The following is a 22427-nucleotide window of genomic DNA, read 5'->3' on the forward strand; positions in this document are numbered from 1 at the left end:
CACGAACCTCAAACTTGGCATGTTAAACTGTAGAACAGTAAAGAAAAGCACATAGACCAGCACGAAAGTAATAATAATAATAGGAACAAACGACAAATACTTTTTTTTGCAGCACTTTCCTGATACTTCTATGCTGATCCTGCTCCCTCAATTGCAGGTCTGACTAGCGTTTCCTCAATTGCTCCTTGGTTCATCATACCCCAAACAGTCCTGTGCAGACTGCTCACAACTTAATCATGATCTTGGCCTTTCTTGCATTTGGGTTTCTGTACAGTCCATGATTCCCATCATAGTCTGTCCTCTTCAAGATGTCCACCATCTCTTCAGAGGACATATTTGAGGCCTTATATCTCCTCCTGGATCTGGAACTTGCTCTGGGCTTTCCTCGTCGTTACTGATAAGAGCACACACCTGCTGTGTCTCTGCTATGTACTATCCCACTGCCCCGAAAGAGAAGAGGTGAGCAATACACTAGAAAGAAGTACGGAGCGGAGTTTGACGAATGCGCAGTGTATATAAAGCATAACATGCGGGCGACATACGTACGATCTGTGAGTGGAGGATGGATCGCTGGCGCCGATCGTTCAAACAAAGGTACAATTGTAACTTGGGGCATCAGTGGCCAAGTTTAGGAGAATTTAGCCTGATATTAGGGTTTGTCTTGTGTTGTGTCTTGCAGAGAAAATGGTTGACAAATTCACAGCCCCTGACTTCCTGCCCAACTTCATTGATAAATACAGTGAGCTGCCATGTCTCTGGCAAGTCCAATGCAGCGACTATTCGAACAAGCAAAAGAGGAAGGCAGTACTGGATAAACTGTTGGAATTGGTAAAGCTGTTGTATGCCACAGCAGATATCAACTATTTGAAGGCCAAAATTGGTAGCCTGAGGAGCACATATAATAGGGAGCGCAGAAAGTTCCAGGATTCCTTGAGATCCGGAGCAGCAGCAGATCAGGTATATGTCTCCAGGCTGTGCTACTAGGACAGCCTGCATATTTTTGTCCAACCAGATGGAACCCAGGCCATTGCTATCAACACTTCCTTCCGCATCAGCTGAGGCTTCTGAAATCCAACCTGGGTGTCAGGTGAGTACTTACCGAGGCAGAGATGCGGAGACTGAGTGCACCCCACCCCCTGGAGGTGTTATAGGGAATGGGTGGCATGAAGAGGCATGGTCCACCAGCAGGTAGTAGAGTTCCTGAGAGAAGGCTGCAGAGCTGAACCAAGGTTTGCAGGAGTTCGGGAACTAGCTGAGGATCTGAAACAGGAGGTACAGGGTAAGTCTGAGGTACAAACAAGGGTCACACACTAGAGGTGGCAGGCAATCCGGGTCACAGGCAGAGGGTCAAGTACTGGAGGAAGCAAGGCAAGTCCTTAAAGCAGACCAAGGGTCAAACACTGGAGAAGGCAAGGCAAAGTCCGTTAAGCAGGCTGAGGGTCAAACAATGTAAAAGGCAAAGTCCGTTAAACAGGCCAAGGGTCAGATCCAGGAGAATAGCAGCATAGTCGGGAACAGTCCGGGTCACAGCAGGTAATCAGATACCGCAAACAGGAAGCAGTTACAAACGGGAAGCTGAAGACAAACCAGCAACCCGTTTGGATGCCAGAGTCTTTTTAAATAGCCCCGCCAGAGCATCACATCACACGCCATTCCATCAGGCCGCACGTGCGCTAGAGTGCCATTCTGCCGCGCATGCGCACAGGAATATGGCGGATGCGGCTGGAAAGAACCCTTCTCTGGCACTGGGCCTTCCACCCAGGAAGAAGATTTGGAGGAGCCCAGCTTGACCCAGATATGGCATTGTTGAACATATTTCTTGTCAAAAATTGAATGATGTTAACTAGATGTTAGTGATCACTCATTTCTGATTTAACAAAGGTTTACATATCAATAGACAGTAGTAGCCAAAAATGATTGGGACAAGAAGGAAAAATGCTGCGGTCAGGATTATAGTCTTTTCTATTTGTTAACATTCAATTTGCAATAGTCATAAGCTCAAAATTGTGTGTGATTGATGACCAAAAACCTAAAACTATGTACCGTATATACTCGAGTATAAGCCGAGATTTTCAGCCTCTTTTTTGAGGCTGAAAGTGCCCCCCTCGGCTTATACTCGAGTCATCGCTGTCTGCCCGCTCGATCAGCGTGTCGAGCAGACAGACAGCGGCCATTCTATGATTCAAAAGCCGCGCCTCCGGCTCCGCCTTCGCCTGTGATAGGCGGAACACTGAATTTCCCAGCAGCCTGTGTTCCGCCTATCACGGACGTCGTATCATCCTCGTACTACGGACGAGGATGATACGACGTCCGTGATAGGCGGAACACAGGCTGCTGGGAAATTCAGTGTTCCGCCTATCACAGGCGAAGGAGGAGGCGCGGCTTTTGAATTTTACAATGGCCGCCGACGAAGAGGGCACGGGACGGAGGCAAGGCAAGGCACGGCACGGGACGGGACGGGACGGGACGAAGGCAAGGCACGACACGGGACGGAGGCTCGGGACAAAGGCTCGGGACACAGGTAGGCTGGACACACACACACACACACACACACACACACACACACACACACACACACACACACACACACACACACACACACACGGATGGAGACACACACACACGGATGGATGGATGGATGGAGACACACACACACACAGGGATGGATGGATGGATGGAGACACACACACACAGGGATGGATGGATGGATGGATGGAGACACACACACACAGGGATGGATGGATGGATGGACACACACACACACAGGGATGGATGGACGGACACACAGGGATGGACGGACACACAGGGATGGACGGACACACAGGGATGGACGGACACACACACAGGGATGGACAGGCATGTCTCACCCTCGGCTTATACACGAGTCAATAAGTTTGCCAGTTTTTTTGGGGGTAAATTGGGGGCCTCGGCTTATATTCGGGTCGGCCTATACTCGAGTATATACGGTACCATTTTCATACACAGGAAAGTCTCGGCCAGGAGGAGGCCGTGGCAAGCAGCCTGACAGAATCCCAGGTTCCACCCCTCCGTCCTCCAACCAAAAGGACCAGGAAGGCAAGGAATTGTGAGGAGTCCATGGCTGTTTTCCTAAAACAGGCTACTGCGGCACCTAACACGGCCTCTGGTGTCCACGAGGCATTTGGACTTGTCACTGCAAACAAACTAGAACACATGGAGGAGGGCCAACGCACGATTCAGAAATTATTCTGAAGGCCCTAAACAAGGGGGCGAGGGGCAAACTCACTACTCAACTCAAATGTGAGTTGGACCATATGCCTCCACCACCTCCAGCAACACCACAGTCACCCAACCCACTACAGCAGCATGGAAGGAAGCGGGAAAGGAAGTGTTGAGAGTGATGGCCTGGGTTTGGTGTGGTCTGGCAAAAAAAGGAAGGCTGTTATAAGATCACAGCCTCGGGACATATATGTCATCTGCTGCTGCTCCCGATCTATCAGAGTCTTGGACCATATTGTGCTCCCTATTAAATGGACTCCTCAGGGTACCAATTTTGACAGTCAAATAATTGTCTGCCATGGGGTACAAAGGCTTCACCAATTCCAACAGTTTCTCCAGTGTTGCCTTGCTCTTTATTTTGTTCTGACCTTGTGCTCTACTTGGCTATGTGTTTTACTTCAAAAAGGACAGTTTGTTCGTGAGGAGGCAGGTACATTTCAAAAATACGTCAAATTAACAAGGGACACCAACATAGTGGCATCTTTGAGGTTAAAAAATATAAGATAATAATGGTGTTGTGGTAACTTGACATTCAAAACGGAAAAAAATAATTAAAGCGATCACTAGAAAAAAAAAAAAATATTCTGAAGATCACGAAAAAAAAAACAACAAAAACAAATTTTGTTCAGGAAATCACTATAAAGAATAAAAAATTTGTTAGAACTCTGAATATCAGCAGCAGAGTAGTTTTATTATTATAGCATTATAAAGAGGAAGAAAATGCGCTGCATTGAGAGATTTCATAATTTGCCATGTGGCGAATGTGATATCTCCATTACGAACAATAGATTTACAAGACCGAGCGCTTCCGGGTCGTACTTGATTCCGAGCATGCGTGAACTTTTGTGCGACAAACTTGTGTACATACGATCGGAAAGTTCGACAACGTTTTGTTGGCAGAAAATTTGAGAACCTGCTAGCCGTTTGTTGGCGGAAAGTCCGACAACAAATGTTCGATGGAGCATACACACTGTCGGATTTTCAGCCAACAAGCACACATCCAACATTTCCTGTCGGAAAATCCGACCGTGTGTACGTGGCATAAGACTATCGATCTGACCCTGCCCCACGATTACCTCATACTTTGACAGGTTAGGAGATGCTGGGCTGTCTACCCCTTTCCACTGTTGATGTAACCCACATACCCACCCCATCCCACCTAGCACAACTACAATTCCCATAGCATCATGGGAATTGTATTTACTACAAGCATTGCCACACATTGAGCAGACCACAATTATCTACTCACCCTCAATCCTGCAACATTTTACCACCCCCTTGCAATCTCAGCTACAATATTAACCACTCCTCTTCTGCAGTCTCAGCTAGCCCTCCTCACGCAATGTCAGCAAGCCACCCCACCATCCAGCACCCACTGTGCCTACACCCATTCTGTTTTCAATACCACTACAATTGCACTTCCTCTTTATCGCCACCCACTACACAATTTACCACACCTGCAGTTGCCCCTTCTCTCAGCACACACTGCACCTCTATGCCACCTGCTTTTATCAACACCTGTACCCTCCCCCATCACTCAGCATTAACTGTTCCTGCAACTGCTGTTTTCTGAGCACCCACCACACCTGCGCCCTCCTATTCTCTACACTTACTGCACCTACAGACCCCTCATTCCCCACAATTTCTGAAGCCACCCTTCTCTCACAATCCATCCCATACTTCCACTGCATCTCTGCACCCACCACCCCTGCAGCCCCCTTCTTTCAGCATTCACCTTGCCCCCTTCCCATCTCTCAACCCCCTCCATGCTTGCACCTTCTTTCGCCACCCACCGCGTCTGCGCTCCTCTTTCCACCACTGCACCTGTATCCTGCCTCCCACCACTGCATCTGTACTTGTTACCCCCCACTCTTCTCTGGACTCCAAAGCCACACTACTTTCTCACTACTTCATCTTTGCTGCCCTCCATACTCGCACTTATTGTCCCACCATTGTGCTTGTACACACACCCCTGCTCTCACCACCACACATGCACTCTTTACACCACTACGCCTGCAGATCTTCCCTTACTAAATGACACTAACTCTTCACTGCCCTCTTCAGCACTGCATGTGCAGGCCTCCTTCCCCTTCTATACACCACTTCTATACCACCTGCCCTAGCCAAAATACATGTATCACCTCAACACTGTACCAATATGGCGTTATCAACCTTTGCTGTCAACCCCCCCCCCACCCCACCAATTGGCCAATCACCACCATATGCACTCTTTTTCTAATCTACTTTACAGTAATCCTGTCTCCTTACAAAAATCCATGCACTGTTATTAATACAAGGGTCATATAAGAGCAGAATCTGCAACGAACCTAGACATTTTTTACAAGTTTCGTTTTTTTCAGTCTTTCTCTTGATGTATGGTATCCCACAGTGCAGCAAAGCTCATGTCAGAACAAGTGGTGTTTTTTTAGCTAGATGTCATAATGATTAAATAACGTTTTGATTGAGATGATAGCATTGATGCCCTGAACATGTAACTTACATGTTATTTCCAATATAGTATTTTTGCTATGCTTTGCTTTCTCAGTTTAACAGAAAAAAGACCTACTCCCTATATTTCTATGTAGAGGAATGCACAGTGTTTGAGAAAGAGAAGATCAAATTAATAAGCATATAGTAGTACACTTCCCAACCAAGCAAAAATACTTAAATGCCTGGATTCGGAAGATGCCTGAAAAGATTGTTTCTGCAATCTCTCCAACTGATTTTAACCACTTGCTTACTGGGCACTTACACCCCCCTCAGTCCCAGACCAATTTTCAGCTTTCAGCGCTGATGCACTTTGAATGACAATTGCGCGGTCATACAACACTGTACCCAAATGAAATTTTTATCATTTTTTTCCCACAAATAGAGCTTTCTTTTGGTGGTATTTAGTTACAGCTCGGAGTTTTATTTTTTGCTAAACAAACAAAAAAAGATGCAAAAAAAAATAAAAAAAAATCATGTTTTAATAGTTTGTTATAAAATTTTGCAAACGGGTCATTTTTCTCCTTCATTGAAGTGCGCTGATTAGGCGGCACTGATAGGCTGCATTGGTGGGCACTGATGGGCTGCATTGGTGGGCACTGATAGGCTGCATTGGTGGGCACTGATAGGCTGCACTGGTGGGCACTGATAGGCATAGTTAAGGCGGCACTAATAGGCACAGATAAGGCGGCACCGATGGGCACAGATAAGGCGGCACTGATGGGCAAAGATGGGCACAGATAAGATGGCACGGATAAGTGGCACGGATGGGTGGCACGGATGGGCACTGATAGGTACCACTGATAGATGGGACTGATGGGCACTGATAGGTGGCACTGATAGGTGGCTCTGATAGGTGGCACTGCTGGGCACTGATGGGCGGCACTGCTGGGCACTGATGGGCGGCACTGGGGTGCAGCACCTTTGAGGCAGATTGTGGGCACTGTGGGTGGCACTGCTGGGTGGCACTGTGGGCACTATGGGCACTGCTGGGTGGCACTGACGGGGGGCACTTACTTTTATTCAGGATGGCACTGCAGGTGGGCACTGGCAGGGGGCAGGTGGTCGCTTGTATTGCTGACTGATGTCCCGATCACGGCCGCCGGTGATCGGCTTTTTTTTTTCTCCTCGTGCTGTCAGCGCGAGGAGGAATAATAGCCGATTACCGGCTCCGTTCTATCACATGATCAGCTGTCATTGGTTGACAGCTGATCACGTGATAAGGGGTCGGGATCGACCCCTTGCACGGATCGGTGATCAGGCGAGTCTCATGGACTCGCCGATCACAGAGCGCGCCGCGCGCGCCCCTCAGGGGGCGCAGGCCGCTCATACACGGGACGACGTCAATAGACGTAGTCCCGGAAAAGTAGGTCCGCGCTAATGCCGTCATTTGGCAATAGCGCGGATCCCAAGTGGTTAAATTACAGTACACAGAAAAGGTGATTGCATGTACAGTATATGCAGATTAGCGCACCCACATACACACACACACACACCTTGGGGTTTCCTTGATATGCTTTTCTAATTTTTTGCTCTAGGCCTCTCTTACTGATATCTCCAGAATGTTTGTGACTATTAATATTATTATATTTAATTTTGTGCTCCTATAATTGTGCATGCTATTTTTTTCTTGCAGTGGAAACCATATATTTCAAGGCTTGGCTGCTGGAATTGCAGTAAATGAAAACGGAAGAGGTCAAATTACAGGTATCTATCTATTAATTGTCCCTAATCATTCATTATTTAAGCAATTTTCTTATTTTATTTATTTTTTCTTATTTTTTTTTCCTATTTTATTACTTGTAGAAGTGTATATAATAGTTTTAGAGATGCTATATTGTAACTGGCTGTAGTAGATCCATTCTTGGTGGAGTAATCTCAGCATAATAGACATATACAATATCTTTTTTGTGTTCAGTTATCTTATATAATTGTATTGCAATATATTTCTGGTTTGATCTCTGTTGTAAGGTTCTGAATGTTATTGCTATACAAATGAAACAATAGGAAAATGGATTACTGATAAAAATATTGCAAATGCATTTGAGCAGTTTCACAAGACCTGCATCTTTGATGCACTTTCAGAAAACGCTCCAACGGGATATAAAAGACGTCTATGGGAAACTGCAGGTAACCTGCATAAAAGCTGCAGGTTAGCCTATGTCGCCAAAGGTAGCCAAACCACAGCACAGGAGTACAGAGGTCTCTTAAAAAAAATAAAAAGATCAGTTTCAGCTCAACTCCAGCTTCACAACAAAAGCGATTGGCTGATATTGACTCAGATTTATTATGAAGCCTGTTGTTAACCTCTATTCCCTGTTTGCCCATTGCAGTAGAAAAACGTGCAAGCAGCAGCTAGCATCTTCCTTAGGAGCTTGCATGTCAGTGGCTTATCCCCTACATTTTGCCTTGCAAGCAGCGATGTAACCAAGCAATTTTACATATCAGCCCAGCCCACACTATGTCAAGAAACTTCCAAAAGCCCCAAGTGTTTTTGAAATTTTGTAGATGTAGGATTTTATTTGCTAAAGGCAAATAGGTTGTGCACTTTGCAAGTGCATGTACACTAATGTTCCCCAGAGCTTAGTAAATGTGTTGGGGTGCTTTCACACCGAGGTGTCGGCGGTAAAGCACCACTATTTTTAGCGGCGCTTTACCGTAGTTTTAGCAGCGCTAGTCACCTGCTAGCGGGGCACTTTTAACCCCCGCTAGTGGCTGCCCCATTGATTTCAGTGGGAAGGGGCGCTTTAAGAGCAGTATATACACCGCTCCTACAGCACTGCAAAGATGCCGCTTGCAGGACTTTTTTTACCGTCCTGCAAGTGCACCGCTCCAGTGTGAAAGCACTCGGGCTTTCACACTGGAGAGACAGGAGAGGCTCTTTATAATATGTGTGTGTGTGTGTACACAGTTGCAATAAAAAGTATGTGAACCCTTTTGGAATGATATGGATTTCTGTACAAATTGGTCATAAAATGTGATCTGATCTTCATCTAAGTTACAACAATAGACAATCACAGTCTGCTTAAACTAATAACACACAAATACCATGTTTTTACTGAACACACCATGTAAACATTTACAGTGCAGGAGGTCTGCATACTGGGACTCATCGAGCCCGTGGTGCAGTCCACCGCCAAACGCACGATGACTGGCCTGCTGCTCTTTTATGCTCGTAAGAATATTGCTATGCACTGGAAAAAGGCAGAGCCCCCATTCGTGGTGCAATGGAAGCGCCTGGTGAATAACAGTCTTCCCCTTTACAAAGATACTTACCTCCATCGGGGATGTCCGAAGAAGTATGATAAGGTCTGGCATGCTTGGGTGACCCCGAAACAGCTTAGATGGGGATGGTGACTGTGGTTGCGGGGGGGAAATGGTACGATTGCTCTGGTATGTTCTATTTCTGCTCCCCTCCCCCCTCCATGCCCTGAGGAGCCGTCCTTTTCTTTTATGGAACCAGATGGGGGATCGTTTATACTGGGCGCGGGCATTGGGGCCGCCAGCGGAGCACCCCTTTTACTGTGAAATGCTGAAATATTATGTTGCATTGTATATTTCTGTGTCATTGAACGGCTCTTGTATACTGTGAGCACTGTCGTTATAAGTGTTGTTTGTTATGAAACTCTTAATAAACATATTTTTCAAAAAAAAAAACATTTACAGTGCAGGTGGGAAAAGTATGTGAACCCCTAGACTAATGAGATCTCCAAAAGCTAATTGGAGTGAGGTGTCAGCCAACTGGAGTCCAATCAATGAGATGAGATTGGAGGTGTTGGTTACAGCTGCCCTGCCCTATAATAAACACACCAGTTGTAGCTTTGCTTTTCACAAGAAGCATTGCCTGATGTGAATGATGCCTCACACAAAAGGGCTCTCAGAAGACCTACGATTAAGAATTGTTGACTTGCATAAAGCTGGAAAGGTTTATAAAAGTATCTCAAAAAGCCTTGCTGTTCATCAGTCCACGATAAGACAAATTGTCTATAAATGGAGAAAGTTCAGCACTGCTGCTTCTCTCCCTAGGAGTGGGCATCTTGTAAAGATGACTGCAAGAACACAGCGCAGACTGCTCAATGAGGTGAACAAGAATCCTACAGTGCCAGCTAAAGACTTACAAAAGTCTCTGGCATATGCTAACATCCCTGTTAGCGAATCTACGATACGTAAAACACTAAGCAAGAATGGATTTCATGGGAGTATACCACAGAGGAAGCCATTGCTGTCCAAAAAAAAAAACATTGCTGCATGTTTACAGTTTGCACAAGAGCACCTGGATGTTCCACAGCCGTACTGGCAAAATATTCTGTGGACAGATGAAACCAAAGTTGAGTTGTTTGGAAGAAACACACAACACTATGTATGGAGAAAAAGAGGCACAGCACATCAACATCAAAACCTCATCCCAACTGTGAAGTATGATAGTGGGGGCATCATGGATTGGGGCTGATTTGCTGCATCAGGGCCTGGACGGATTGCTATCATCGAAGGAAAAATGAATTCCCAAGTTTATCAAGACATTTTGCAGGAGAACTTAAGGCCATCTGTCCACCAGCTGAAGCTCAACAGAAGATGGGTGTTGCAACATAACGACCCAAAGCATAGAAGTAAATCAACAGAATGGCTTAAACAGAAGAAAATACGCCTTCTGGAGGCACCCAGGCAGAGTTCTGACCTCAACCCGATTGAGATGCTGTGGCATGACCTCAAAAAAAAGAGATTCACACCAGACATCCTAAGAATATTGCTGAACTGAAACAGTTCTGTAAAGAATTACTCCTGACCGTTGTGCATGTCTGATCTGCAACTACAGGAAATGTTTGGTTGAAGTTATTGCGGCCAAAGGAGGTTCAACCAGTTATTAAATCCAAGGGTTCATATGCTTTTTCCACCTGCACTGTGAATGTTTACATGGTGTGTTCAATAAAAACATGGTAACATTTCATTCTTTGTGTGTTATTAGTTTAACCACTTGCCGCCCGCCATATAGGCAAATGACGGCTGCAAAGTGGTTTCAAAATCCTGACCGGACGTCATAGGACGTCCTCAGGATTTTGAGCTGCTGCGCACCCCCGGGGGCATGCATCATGGCGATCGTTGTTGCAGGGTGTCAGTCTGACACCCTGCAACTACGATCTTGGTAAAGAGTCTCCAACGGAGACTCTTTACCACGTGATCAGCCGTGTCCAGTCACGGCTGGTCACCGTGTAAATAGGAAGAGCCAGTGGTCGGCTGCTCCTCTGACGGGGGTTTGTGCTGATCGATTATCAGCACACCCCCCCCGAGGATGTCCACACTGGACCACCAGGCACGCCACCAGACCACCAGGGATGCCCAGCACCAGGTATGCGACCCTAGACCACCAGGGATGCCAGTCAGTGCCCATAATGGATGCCAATCAGGGCATCACTGATTAGCATGCATTATTGTTTGGCACTGATTGGCATCCATCAGCACAAAACAATACAATGTCGCCTATCAGTGCCCATCCATGCCAACTATCAGTGCCCATCCATGCCAACTATCAGTGCCCATCCATGCCAACTATCAGTGCCCATCCATGCCGCCTATCCATGCCCATTCATGCCGCCTATCCATGCCCATTCATGCCGCCTATCCATGCCAAACTGTGCCAGCTATCAGTGCCAATTTGTGCCAACTATCAGTGTCCATCCGTGTCCCCCATCAGTGCCACCCATCCGTGCCGCCTATTGGTGCCACCTCATCAGTGCCGCCTTATCAGCGCCCGTCAGTGCAGCCCCATCAGTGAAGGAAAAACGTACTTATTTACAAAGTTTTGAAATTGAAACAAAAAACATATTTTTTTTCAAAATTAAAAAGGTGATCAAATAGCACCAAAATAAAGCTCTATTTGTGGGAAAAAATTATAAAAATTTAATTTGGGTACAGTGTAGCATGACCGCGCAATTGTCATTCAAAGTGCAACAGCGCTGAAAGCTCAAAATTGGTTTGGGCAGGAAGGTGTTTAAGTGCCTGGTATTGAGGTGGTTAAGCAGACTGTGATTGTGTGCAGAAATCCATATCATTCCTAAAGGGTTTACATACTTTTTATTGCAACCGTGTGTGTGTGTGCGTATGTGTATATATATATATATATATATATATATATATATATATATATATAAATTGTAAAAATGAATGCCACATCACATTTAACCACTTGACCACTGGGCACTTAAACACCCTTAATAACCAGACCAATTTTCAGCTTTCGGTGCTCTCGCATTTTGAATGACAATTACTCAGTCATCCAACACTGAACCTATATGAAATTTTTGTCCTTTTTTTCACACAAATAGAGGTTTCTTTTGGTGGTATTTAATCACCGCTGGGTTTTTTATTTTTTGTGCTATAAAAGAAATAATACCGAAAATTCTGTAAAAAAACAAAATTTTCTTTGTTTCTGTTAGAAAATTTAGCAGATTAGTAATTTTTTCTTCATAAATTTTGGCCAAAATTTATACCACTACATATCTTTGGTAAAAATAAGTACAAATTGGTGGATATTATTTGGTCTTTGTGAAAGTTATAGAGTCCACAAGCTATGGTGCCAATATCTGAAAATTGATCACACCTGAAGTACTGACGGCCTATTTCAATTCTTGAGACCCTAACATGCCAGAAAAGTACAAATACCCCCCAAATGACCCCTTTTTGGAAAGAAGACATTCCAAGGTATTTAGTAAGAGGCATGATGAGTTTTTTGAAGTTGTCATTTTTTCCCACAATTCTTTGCAAAATCAAGATTCTTTTTACTTTTTTTTTTTTTTTCACAAAATTGTCATATTATCAGGTTATTTCTCACACACAGCATATGCATACCACAAATTACACCCCAAAACACATTCTGCTATTACTCCCGAGTATGGTGATACCACGTGTGTGAGACTTTTACACAGCGTGGCCACATACAGAGGCCCAACATGCAGGGAGCACCATCAGGCGTTCTGGAGCACCCAGGACAATTCTGACATTTCTCTCCTACATGTAAAAATCATCATTTATTTGCTAGAAAATTACATAGAACTCCAAAACATTATATATGTTTTTTTAGCAAACACCCTGGAGAATACAATGGTGGTCTTTGCAACTTTTTATCTCGCACGGTATTTGCGCAGTAATTTTTCGAATGCTTTTTTTTGGAAAAAAAACAGTTTTGTGCTTAAAAAAAAAAAAAACACAGTAAAGTTAGCCCAATTTTTGCATAATGTGAAATATGAAGTTACGCTGAGTAAATAGATACCTAATATGTCACTCTTCAAAATTGCACACGCTCGTGGAATGGCGGCAAACGTCGCTACTTAAAAATCCTCATAGGCGACGATTTAAAATTTTTTTACTGGTTATATGTTTTGAGTTACAGAGGAGGTCTAGGGCTAGAATTATTTCTCTCGCTCTAACGTTCGCAGCGATACCTCACATGTGTGGTTTGAACACCGTTTTCATATGTGGGCGGGACTTACGTATGCGTTCGCTTCTGCATGCGAGCACATGGGGACAGGGGCGCTTTAAAAAAAACATTTTTTTTTATTGTTCATTTTACTTTATTTATTTTAGTTTGACATTTTTTTCCCCAAAAATAATTTTTTTGATCACTTTTATTCCTATTACAAGGAATGTAAACATCCCTTGTAATAGGAATATGGCATGACAGGTCCTCTTTACAGTGAGATGTGGGGTCAATAAGACCCCACATCTCACCTCTAAGCTGGGAAGCCTGAAAAAAAAAAAAGATTCTGGCTTTGATCGTATTAGCGATTCGGTAGAAGCACCGGAGGGCGGAGGGCGGCGGGAGATGTCTATGGCTGGGTATTGCAGGGTATCACCGACTATGGCTGGGTATCTCAGAGCATGGCGTTGCAGAGTACTGCGTTGCAGAGCATTGCAGGGTATTGGCGGGTGTTGCAGAGCATTGCAGAGTGTTGCAGGGTATTGGCGGGTGTTGCAGAGCATTGCAGAGTGTTGCAGGGTATCGGCGGGGGTTGCAGAGCGTTGCAGGGTATTGGCGGGTGTTGCAGAGTGTTGCAGGGTATTGCGGAGTGTTGCAGGGTATTGCGGAGTGTTGCAGGGTGTTGCAGGGTGTTGCGGAGCGTTGCGGAGTGTTGCAGGGCGTTGCGGAGTGTTGCAGGGCGTTGCGGAGTGTTGCAGGGCGTTGCGGAGTGTTGCAGGGCGTTGCGGAGTGTTGCAGGGCGTTGCGGAGTGTTGCAGGGCATTGCGGAGTGTTGCAGGGCATTGCGGAGTGTTGCAGGGCATTGCGGAGTAATGCAGAGTATTTGCAGGGAATTGAGGGGTTAATTTTCGGTGAGCAGCGATGTGGGCACTGCAGATGCAGCCCACGTCGCTGCTGACACTGATCTCTTCCCCCTGCGCTGTACCGATCGGTACAGAGAGGGGGAGGGAGGACCCGGCGTCATAACATGACGCCGGCTTGTTTACAAGTGATCACTCCGTCATTTGACGGAGCGATCACGTGGTAAACGGCCGCGATGAGTGGCCGTTTACCGTGATTCGTGATGCGCCGGGTCCACTGGACCCAGCGGTCACGGATGCTCTCGTGTGCGCGCCCCAGGGGGCGCGCGAGAGCAGAATTCTGAGAGGCCGTTAATTAACGGCCTCTCAGAGTTAAACAACCGCCCTGAAGCCGTTAATCGGCAATGGGCGGTTGTTAAGTGGTTAAATAAACTATTGTTAATCGGTATTGGCAAATACTTGGAAAAAGTGGTATCGGGACATCCCTAGTATTTTATTGGGATTTTGTGTGATAGACAACGCAAAGTGGCACATATTTGTGAAGCGGAAGGACAATGATAAATGGTTTTCCATTTTTTTCCCTAAATATCTGAAAAATTTGGGGTAAATTTGTATTCATCCCCCTTTACTCTGTTACTCCTAACTAAGATCTAGTAGAACAAATTGCCTTCAGAAGTCACCTAGCTAGTAAATAGAGTCTACCTGTGTGTAATTTAAACTCAGTATAAATACAGCTGTTTTGTGAAGCCCTCACATGTTTGTTAGAGAACCTTAGTGAACAAACAGCATCATGAAGGCCAATGAACACACCAGACTGGTCAGGGATATAGTTGTGGAGAAGTTTAAAGCAGGGTTAGGTTATAAAAAAAGCTTTGAACATCCTACAGAACACTGTTCAATCCATCATCCCAAAAAGAGTATGGCACAACTGCAAACCTACCAAGACATGGCCATCCACCTAAACTGACAGGCCAGGCAAGGGGAGCATTAATCAGAGAAGCATACAAGAGGCCCATGGTAACTCTGGAGGAGCTGCAGAGATGCACAGCTCAGGCAGGAGAATCTGTCCACAGGACAACTATTAGTTGTGCACTCCACAAATCTGGCTTTTATGTAAAAGTGGCAAGAAGAAAGCCATTGTTGAAGGAAAGCCATAAGAAGTGCCATTTTGAGTTAGTGAGAAGCCATGTGGAAGAAGGTGCTCTGGTCACATGAGACCAAAACTTAACTTTTTGGCCTAAAATCAAAACGCTATGTGTGGTGGAAAACTAACCCTGAACATCATCCTGATCACACTATCCCCACCTTGAAACATGGTGGTGGCAGCATTATATTGTGGAAATGCTTTTCTTCAGCAGGAACAGGGAAGCTGGTCAGAGTTTATGGGAAGATGGATGGAGCCAACTACAAGGCAATCTTGGAAGAAAACCTGTTATGCTGCGTACACACGATCTGATTTTCCAACAGGAAATGTTTGATGTGAGCTTGTTGGCGGTAAGTCTGACTGGGTGTATGCTCCATCGGACATTTATTGTTGTTTATGAACATTTACCTTCCGCCAACAAATGTTGGCTAGCAGGGTCTCAAATTTTCCGCCAACAAATGTTTGTCAGACTTTCTGATCGTGTGTACACAAGTCCATTGCACAAAAGTCCACGAATGCTCGGAATCAAGTACAAGCCGGAAACACTTGGCCTTGTAAAACTAGCATTCATAATGGAGATATAATGTACGTCTTGTACGTCACTAAGTTTGTAATTGTTGGCCAAAATTTGTGTGTCCGTGTGTATACAAGACAAGTTGGAGTCAACACCCTTCGAATAAAAATCCACAGTTTTATTGTCGGAAAGTCTGATCATGTGCATGGGGCATTAGAGTCTGCAAAAGTCTTGAGACTGGGGCAGAAGTTCACCTTTCAGCAGGACAATGACACTCAGCATACAGCCAGAGCTATAATGAAATTGTTTAGATCATTATATTCATGTTAGAATGGCCCAGTCAAAGTCTAGATCTAAATCCAATTGAGAATCTGTGACAAGACCTGAAAATTGCTGTTCAGACACTCTCTATCCAATCTGACAGGGCTTGAGCTATTTTGCAAAGAAGGATTTGCAAACATTTCACTATCTTCATATGCAAAGCTGGTAGAGACATTCACCAAAAGACTTGCAGCTGTAATTGCAGCGAAAGGTGATTCTACAAAGTATTGACTCAGGGGGGCTGAATACAAATGCACGCCACACTTTACATATATTTATTTGTAAAAAAATAAATAAATGGAAAACCATTTATCATTTTCCTTCCCCCTCACCATCATGTGCAACTTTGTGTTGGTCTATCACATAAAATCCCAATAAAACACATTTATCTTTTTTGTTGTAACATGAAAAAATGTGGAAAATTTCAAGGGGTATGAATATTTTTACAAGGCACTGTACATTTACACTTGCAGAGTGCAGAGTCTATTATCTTTAGTAAAAATACACCACATTCATGGCCAGGGCTTGGGAGCAGGTATGTGGGTAGACTGCTCCATGTAATTCTATTACCATAATGATGCTTGTGGTATGGTAGGGTGCTCTTAAATCAGGCATAGAATTGAGGAAAATCCATTTTGCACATCATACTTCAGGTCTATGAAATAAAGCGATGCCTACATAGCTATGAGCAGCACCGAATAATCTAATTCAAACAGATGCCAGCAGACCACCAGTAAACATGCAGAAAATATTCTTGAACAGCATGAATTAAGAACATCATTGTTTCAAAGTCTGTCTTATTAAAAAAGGGTTCCTACACAAAATCAGAAACATCTGTGTTGTGCAATTATACTGCCCAAGTAAAACTTCATCCACTTGCATGTTTTTTTATTTTTTTATTATTTTTATTGAATTTTTAAATAATATACAAAAAAAACACATATGCAGTAACAATTGAGTGATAGCCGGACATCAGGCCTCACTCCACACACAAACTCACTTTATTATGTGTTGGCCTTTTTTGAATTACATCAGGCATTGGGTTGTTCTGTGAAGTCCTTCCACTGACTGCCAAAGACCGTGATGTCACAAGGACTGATAACTGCAAATATCATGAAAATGGTATACAGTAAACAAAAAAATTATTTTGATATGTTACTCTGGGTCAGTAAATGCGGTATGGGAATGACTATATTCTATGCCCTGGCTTAAAACTAGTGCTTTGGCTTTAAACTAATGGTACTTAGTACATCAATCCCCAATAAATAACTTCTCTTATAAAGATTAGGCATGTAATGATATAAACCATATTCCATAGCCATGTAATGATATAACTTATATTCTATAACCATGATATGATAGAAACTATAATCCATAACCTAACATGACAAGGGGCCTCCTTTCAGCACGTTGAGAGGAAAATGATTGTCTGCTATGCTAGTATTAGTGATCTGTGCTAATAATTATTATAATTGCAGTAGCAGCTTCTCCTTTGTTCAGAATAATAACAGGGTTTTGATTTGTACTTGAGAGTTGGCTATTAAATCAAACAGGATTCTTTGGTGAACTATGGGGGCAAAGTGGGCCTACAGCATATTTGGCAGATAAAAAAATATGTGTATTATATATGTATTAACTGTTCATTTTTTTTTCTGTAGATTATAATAGATTATGTGTAAAATATCTGCTATGCATTAGATATAGTATGCATATTTTCTGATGTCTCGGTTTTACCCATTACTAGTATTGTTGGTGGCTCTTGCATCCCAATGTGACACAGGAGACAAGCAAATTAACAATTTTGCAATTCTTAGCTGACTGCATGCAACAGACAAAGACTCGCTCTTTAGATTTCAATGTAGTGGAATGTTTAGATTGTTAAATTAATTAAATTACAAGTAGGACACCTGTTCAACCAAGAAAAAAGACTTGATTTCCTAAAATAACAAGATGCCTTAAGTGACCTTAACATGTCCATGAGGATTTGATGTCCCCCCTTTTAACCTCTCATATCTTTCCCCTTGAGTTTTCAGTACATTTACACAGCAGCCAAAGCACATTTATCATTGCTTCTTCTTTTAACTTTGGCTGCATCTTTGTATCCCAGGAATGTCATACACAACTCAGGCAGCAATGATGGATATGGAGAAAAAGGACGATTTATTCATATGAAATAATATAGGAAATGGCAAATTGTATAAGGTTTGATGTACAAAAGAGGAATTTTTAGTGTATAATAAAACATTCAGGTTGTACTTGGTTAAGGGTTAAAAAACATAAAGGTATAAAACGCATATAAAAAGGGAAGTTTGGGACTTTAAATGAAGCACTTGGATAGTAAACGACAAAATTATTTCATTGGACCATATTAATTTATTTAATTGAATGTTCAAAGGAACTACTCATTATAAATAAGTCCAATTGAAGATATATATAAATAATGATACAGAAGAAACATAGTATATGACATAATGTATAGTATCCACAAGTAATCATACATAACAGTAATAGATAAGTTGGTTAGGTAATATGGCAAAATGATGCCCATGACAGCATATCCGACATCAACACATGTATGCACATGATAGAAAAGCATCCCATAATTGTAAACAAAATTTGTAATAAATGGTCAAGGACTTCTAAATAAGTAATTCGAAACTTATAAATGTGGTTTCGTATACAGGTATAACCCGAGCATCAAAATACAAAGCTCGACGCGTTTCGTGGGTATCTCCCCACTCATCAGGAGCAGATGCTACCACAGAGTTTCTATAAAAAAATAAAATAAAATAAAAATTATACAAATAATATACTGACCAATAAATTAAGATAGTAAGTACATAAAACTATGTTATGGATAGATATTTTGGTTAGGGCAGACTCACCAGTCCAGGCGTTAAATGCAACGCACAGCGATGGGCGCCAGGCGGGCCAGGGACAAAACCCACTATGCGGGCACTGAGGCGGCAAATAAATGGATACGATATCTGGCACAGAAGAAGTGTATCAGCATGAGAGAGTGTGCTAAATGGTGTTAATACTAAGAAAAGTAAAAGTGAAAATTAGAAAAATCAGTCCTCAACAAACTTCGCAAGATGATGCACACAAAGCAGAGTGAAGATGAGTAGGGGTTATACAAAAAATAGCTGACATATTGGAAACAGAAAAAGTATGGAAGGGTTGAAAAGAATGAGTGTGTAGGAGTGTGTGGGAGTGTGAGTGCAGGGGATAAGATAAATGTGATAATGAAGAGTAAGGTAAGTGTAGGTAGTAATAACCAAAGAGGGATAATTGATAAACGATAAACACAGGATGTGTCAGTAAGGATAAAAAGAAAGGAAAAAAAAAAAAAAAACAGATGAAAAAAGTGGACAAGTATGTACCATGATAACGATCCTGGAACAACAGCCGGCTGACCAGCCAACTGATGTGTTCAAGCCCCATACAGAGAATGGCCAGACAAGCAGCCATCCCCGAGGGGGGTTTAAATATGCCGCCACCGCCATGTGCGTGAGACCGGGTGGGAGGGGCCGCGCCCAGCCCCGGTCATCAACCAGCGACAGGCACGTTAACCCCCTCCCTTCCCGGAAACACGGAGAATGGAAAGACCGAAAACGCCGGCGTGATGTCGTTCAAACGAACGTTACACGCACGGCGTAGGTAACATGGCGTTGATGCGCAGAGTGGAGTCCGCCCGAACCTCCCAATCAAAACGAAAGGGGAGGAGGGGAGGACCCGCTGGCGCATCACAGTGCCCACAAGAAAGAAAAGACCAAGTACCGCCCAACCTCCCAATCGCCTCATATGGAGCACAATAGGCCGGCCAGTGGGTATACGTCAAACCTTAATAACTGAATATCCATCTACGGCATATTAAACGGTGTCGGTAAATGCTGTCATTATACAGTATGTGCATGAATAGAAGAATATAATAAATATATGTAGATACAAACAATTCAGTATAAAAAAAAACACTATATTGACAGTTTTGACACAGGGAAGGTAGGGGAACACTACCAAACCCTTTTATCCAAGTGCTTCCATCCCGGTATATATGAAATATAGACAATGGAGGGGGAGAGATTTGGGACTTTAAATGAAGTACAGTTAAGTACCTCCATCCCGGTAATTAATACGCATATAAAAAGGGAAGTTTGGGACTTTAAATGAAGCACTTGGATAGTAAACGACAAAATTATTTCATTGGACCATATTAATTTATTTAATTGAATGTTCAAAGGAACTACTCATTATAAATAAGTCCAATTGAAGATATATATAAATAATGATACAGAAGAAACATAGTATATGACATAATGTATAGTATCCACAAGTAATCATACATAACAGTAATAGATAAGTTGGTTAGGTAATATGGCAAAATGATGCCCATGACAGCATATCCGACATCAACACATGTATGCACATGATAGAAAAGCATCCCATAATTGTAAACAAAATTTGTAATAAATGGTCAAGGACTTCTAAATAAGTAATTCGAAACTTATAAATGTGGTTTCGTATACAGGTATAACCCGAGCATCAAAATACAAAGCTCGACGCGTTTCGTGGGTATCTCCCCACTCATCAGGAGCAGATGCTACCACAGAGTTTCTATAAAAAAATAAAATAAAATAAAAATTATACAAATAATATACTGACCAATAAAAGGTATAAAACTCATATGCATTCATCTGCATTTTATAGGAAAAACAAAGCAGAGAAGAGGGTGCTTCTAAACATTTACAAGATGAAAGTGAAAAACAGGCTACCAGATACCCGCTGGTGCTGGCTACCCGCGATCATTCGTAGGAGAGGCAGATCAGCAGCCTGCCTATGTAAACAAGGCAGGCCGTCATTCTGTCACATAGGTAGAGAGGGATCTGTGATTCCTACTAATCAGGAACACAGATGTGTCTCTTCCTCCAGTCAGTCCATCCCTTAGAAAGCATTCCCTAGGAGCACACTTAGCCCTTTGATCACCCCTGATGTAAACCCCTTCCCTGCCCGTGTCATTTATACAGTAGCAGTGCATTTTTTTTTTAAGCACTGATCACTGTATTGATGTCACTGGTGCCCAATTTGTCGGCCACAATGTCGCAGCCCGCTAAAAATCGCTGATCGCCGCCATTACTAGTAAAAATAAAAATGGCATAAAAATATCCCATAGTTTGTAGACCCAATAACTTTTGCACAACCAATCAATATACGCTAATTGTGATTTTTGTTTTACCAAAAATATGTAGCAGAATACATATTGGCCTAAATTGATGAAGAAATTCTATTTTTTACATATTTCTATTGGATATGTTTTATAGCAGAAAGTAAAAAATATTTTTTTTTTTTTTTTTTTTCAAAATTGTTTCCCTTTTTTGTTTATAGCACAAAAAATAACCACAGCAGAGGTGGCCAAATACCATCAAAAGAAAGCTATATTTGAGGGGAAAATACATTTTATTTGGGTACAGCGTTGCACGACCGCGCAATTGTGAGTTAAAGTAACGCAGTGCAGTGCTGTATCGCAAAAAATAGGCTGGTCATTAAGGGGGTAAAACCTTCCAGGGCTGAAGTGATTAATCACGTTTCAGGACCAGCTATGTACTGTTTGTTAATGTCTCCTTGTTATCTACAGCGCCCTATTCTCCACATTTCACCTGCGTTTATCTGCATTTTTATCAGCATTCAGCTGCATTTTTATGCACTTTTTTTTCATTTATTTTTTATACATACCACATTTATCTGCGTTTTTTTATACTATGAGTTTTCTCTCAAGTTCATGTGTCATAATTTCCTTACCTGTTTGTGGGTGAGAGAGGAGCATTATTTTTCATTGTGGGATGTTCTGAAAATTCTGTAGTTTCTTCGGCCACTGCCCTTAATTTGTGTTCTAGCTCTATCTATATGTGGAAGGAGAAGGATGAAGATTGGATTCGGCTGTCAGCAGTGGTACTGAGTTTGTCTTATGCTTTGTGAATGTGAAAGTAAAGGCCAGTTAAATATCTATTTTAAGATTTTTACTAAAATCTTGGCCAATCACCTGATCATCCCTGATCCACGTAGATCAGTTGGGGTTAATTCCCAAGGAATTAACCCAAGGAAGCTAGGGATGACATTAAACCTGATCCACTTCACCCAGTCAATTGATATTCCGATGTTGCTGATCTCGTCAAACGCAGAGAAGACGTTTGACATGATCAGCTAGAGGTTTAAGAAATTCGTACTTAATTTCATTGGATTGGGTGCCAATATGTATAAATTAATAGATATTATTTACTCACAACCAACATTGGCATTCAGGGTTAATGAGCTTATCTTGGCAAACTTCTCTTTAATGGGATGAGGCAGGGGTGTCGTTTCCCCCCCCCCCCCCCAATCTTTGTTTTAGTGCTAGAGCGTTTAATGTGTCTTATCAGATCCAACCCAGATATCCAG

General features: G+C 42.9%; 1 protein-coding gene across 1 annotated transcript in view; it reads left to right on the forward strand.

Moving 5' to 3' along the window:
* The window catches only part of FBXO10 (F-box protein 10), a 175874-nt gene that overhangs the window by 97751 nt on the left and 55696 nt on the right, over positions 1–22427 (forward strand). Inside the window, exon 7 of the mRNA XM_077475356.1 lies at positions 7382–7452. Within this exon, the coding sequence (XP_077331482.1) occupies positions 7382–7452 (71 nt within the window). The remainder of the gene's footprint in view (positions 1–7381; positions 7453–22427) is intronic.

The sequence above is a fragment of the Lithobates pipiens genome, unplaced genomic scaffold (assembly GCF_037356315.1).
Source record: "Lithobates pipiens isolate NorthernLeopardFrog02 unplaced genomic scaffold, aLitPip1_a1.2 Scaffold_13, whole genome shotgun sequence".
In the NCBI taxonomy this organism is placed as follows: domain Eukaryota; kingdom Metazoa; phylum Chordata; class Amphibia; order Anura; family Ranidae; genus Lithobates; species Lithobates pipiens.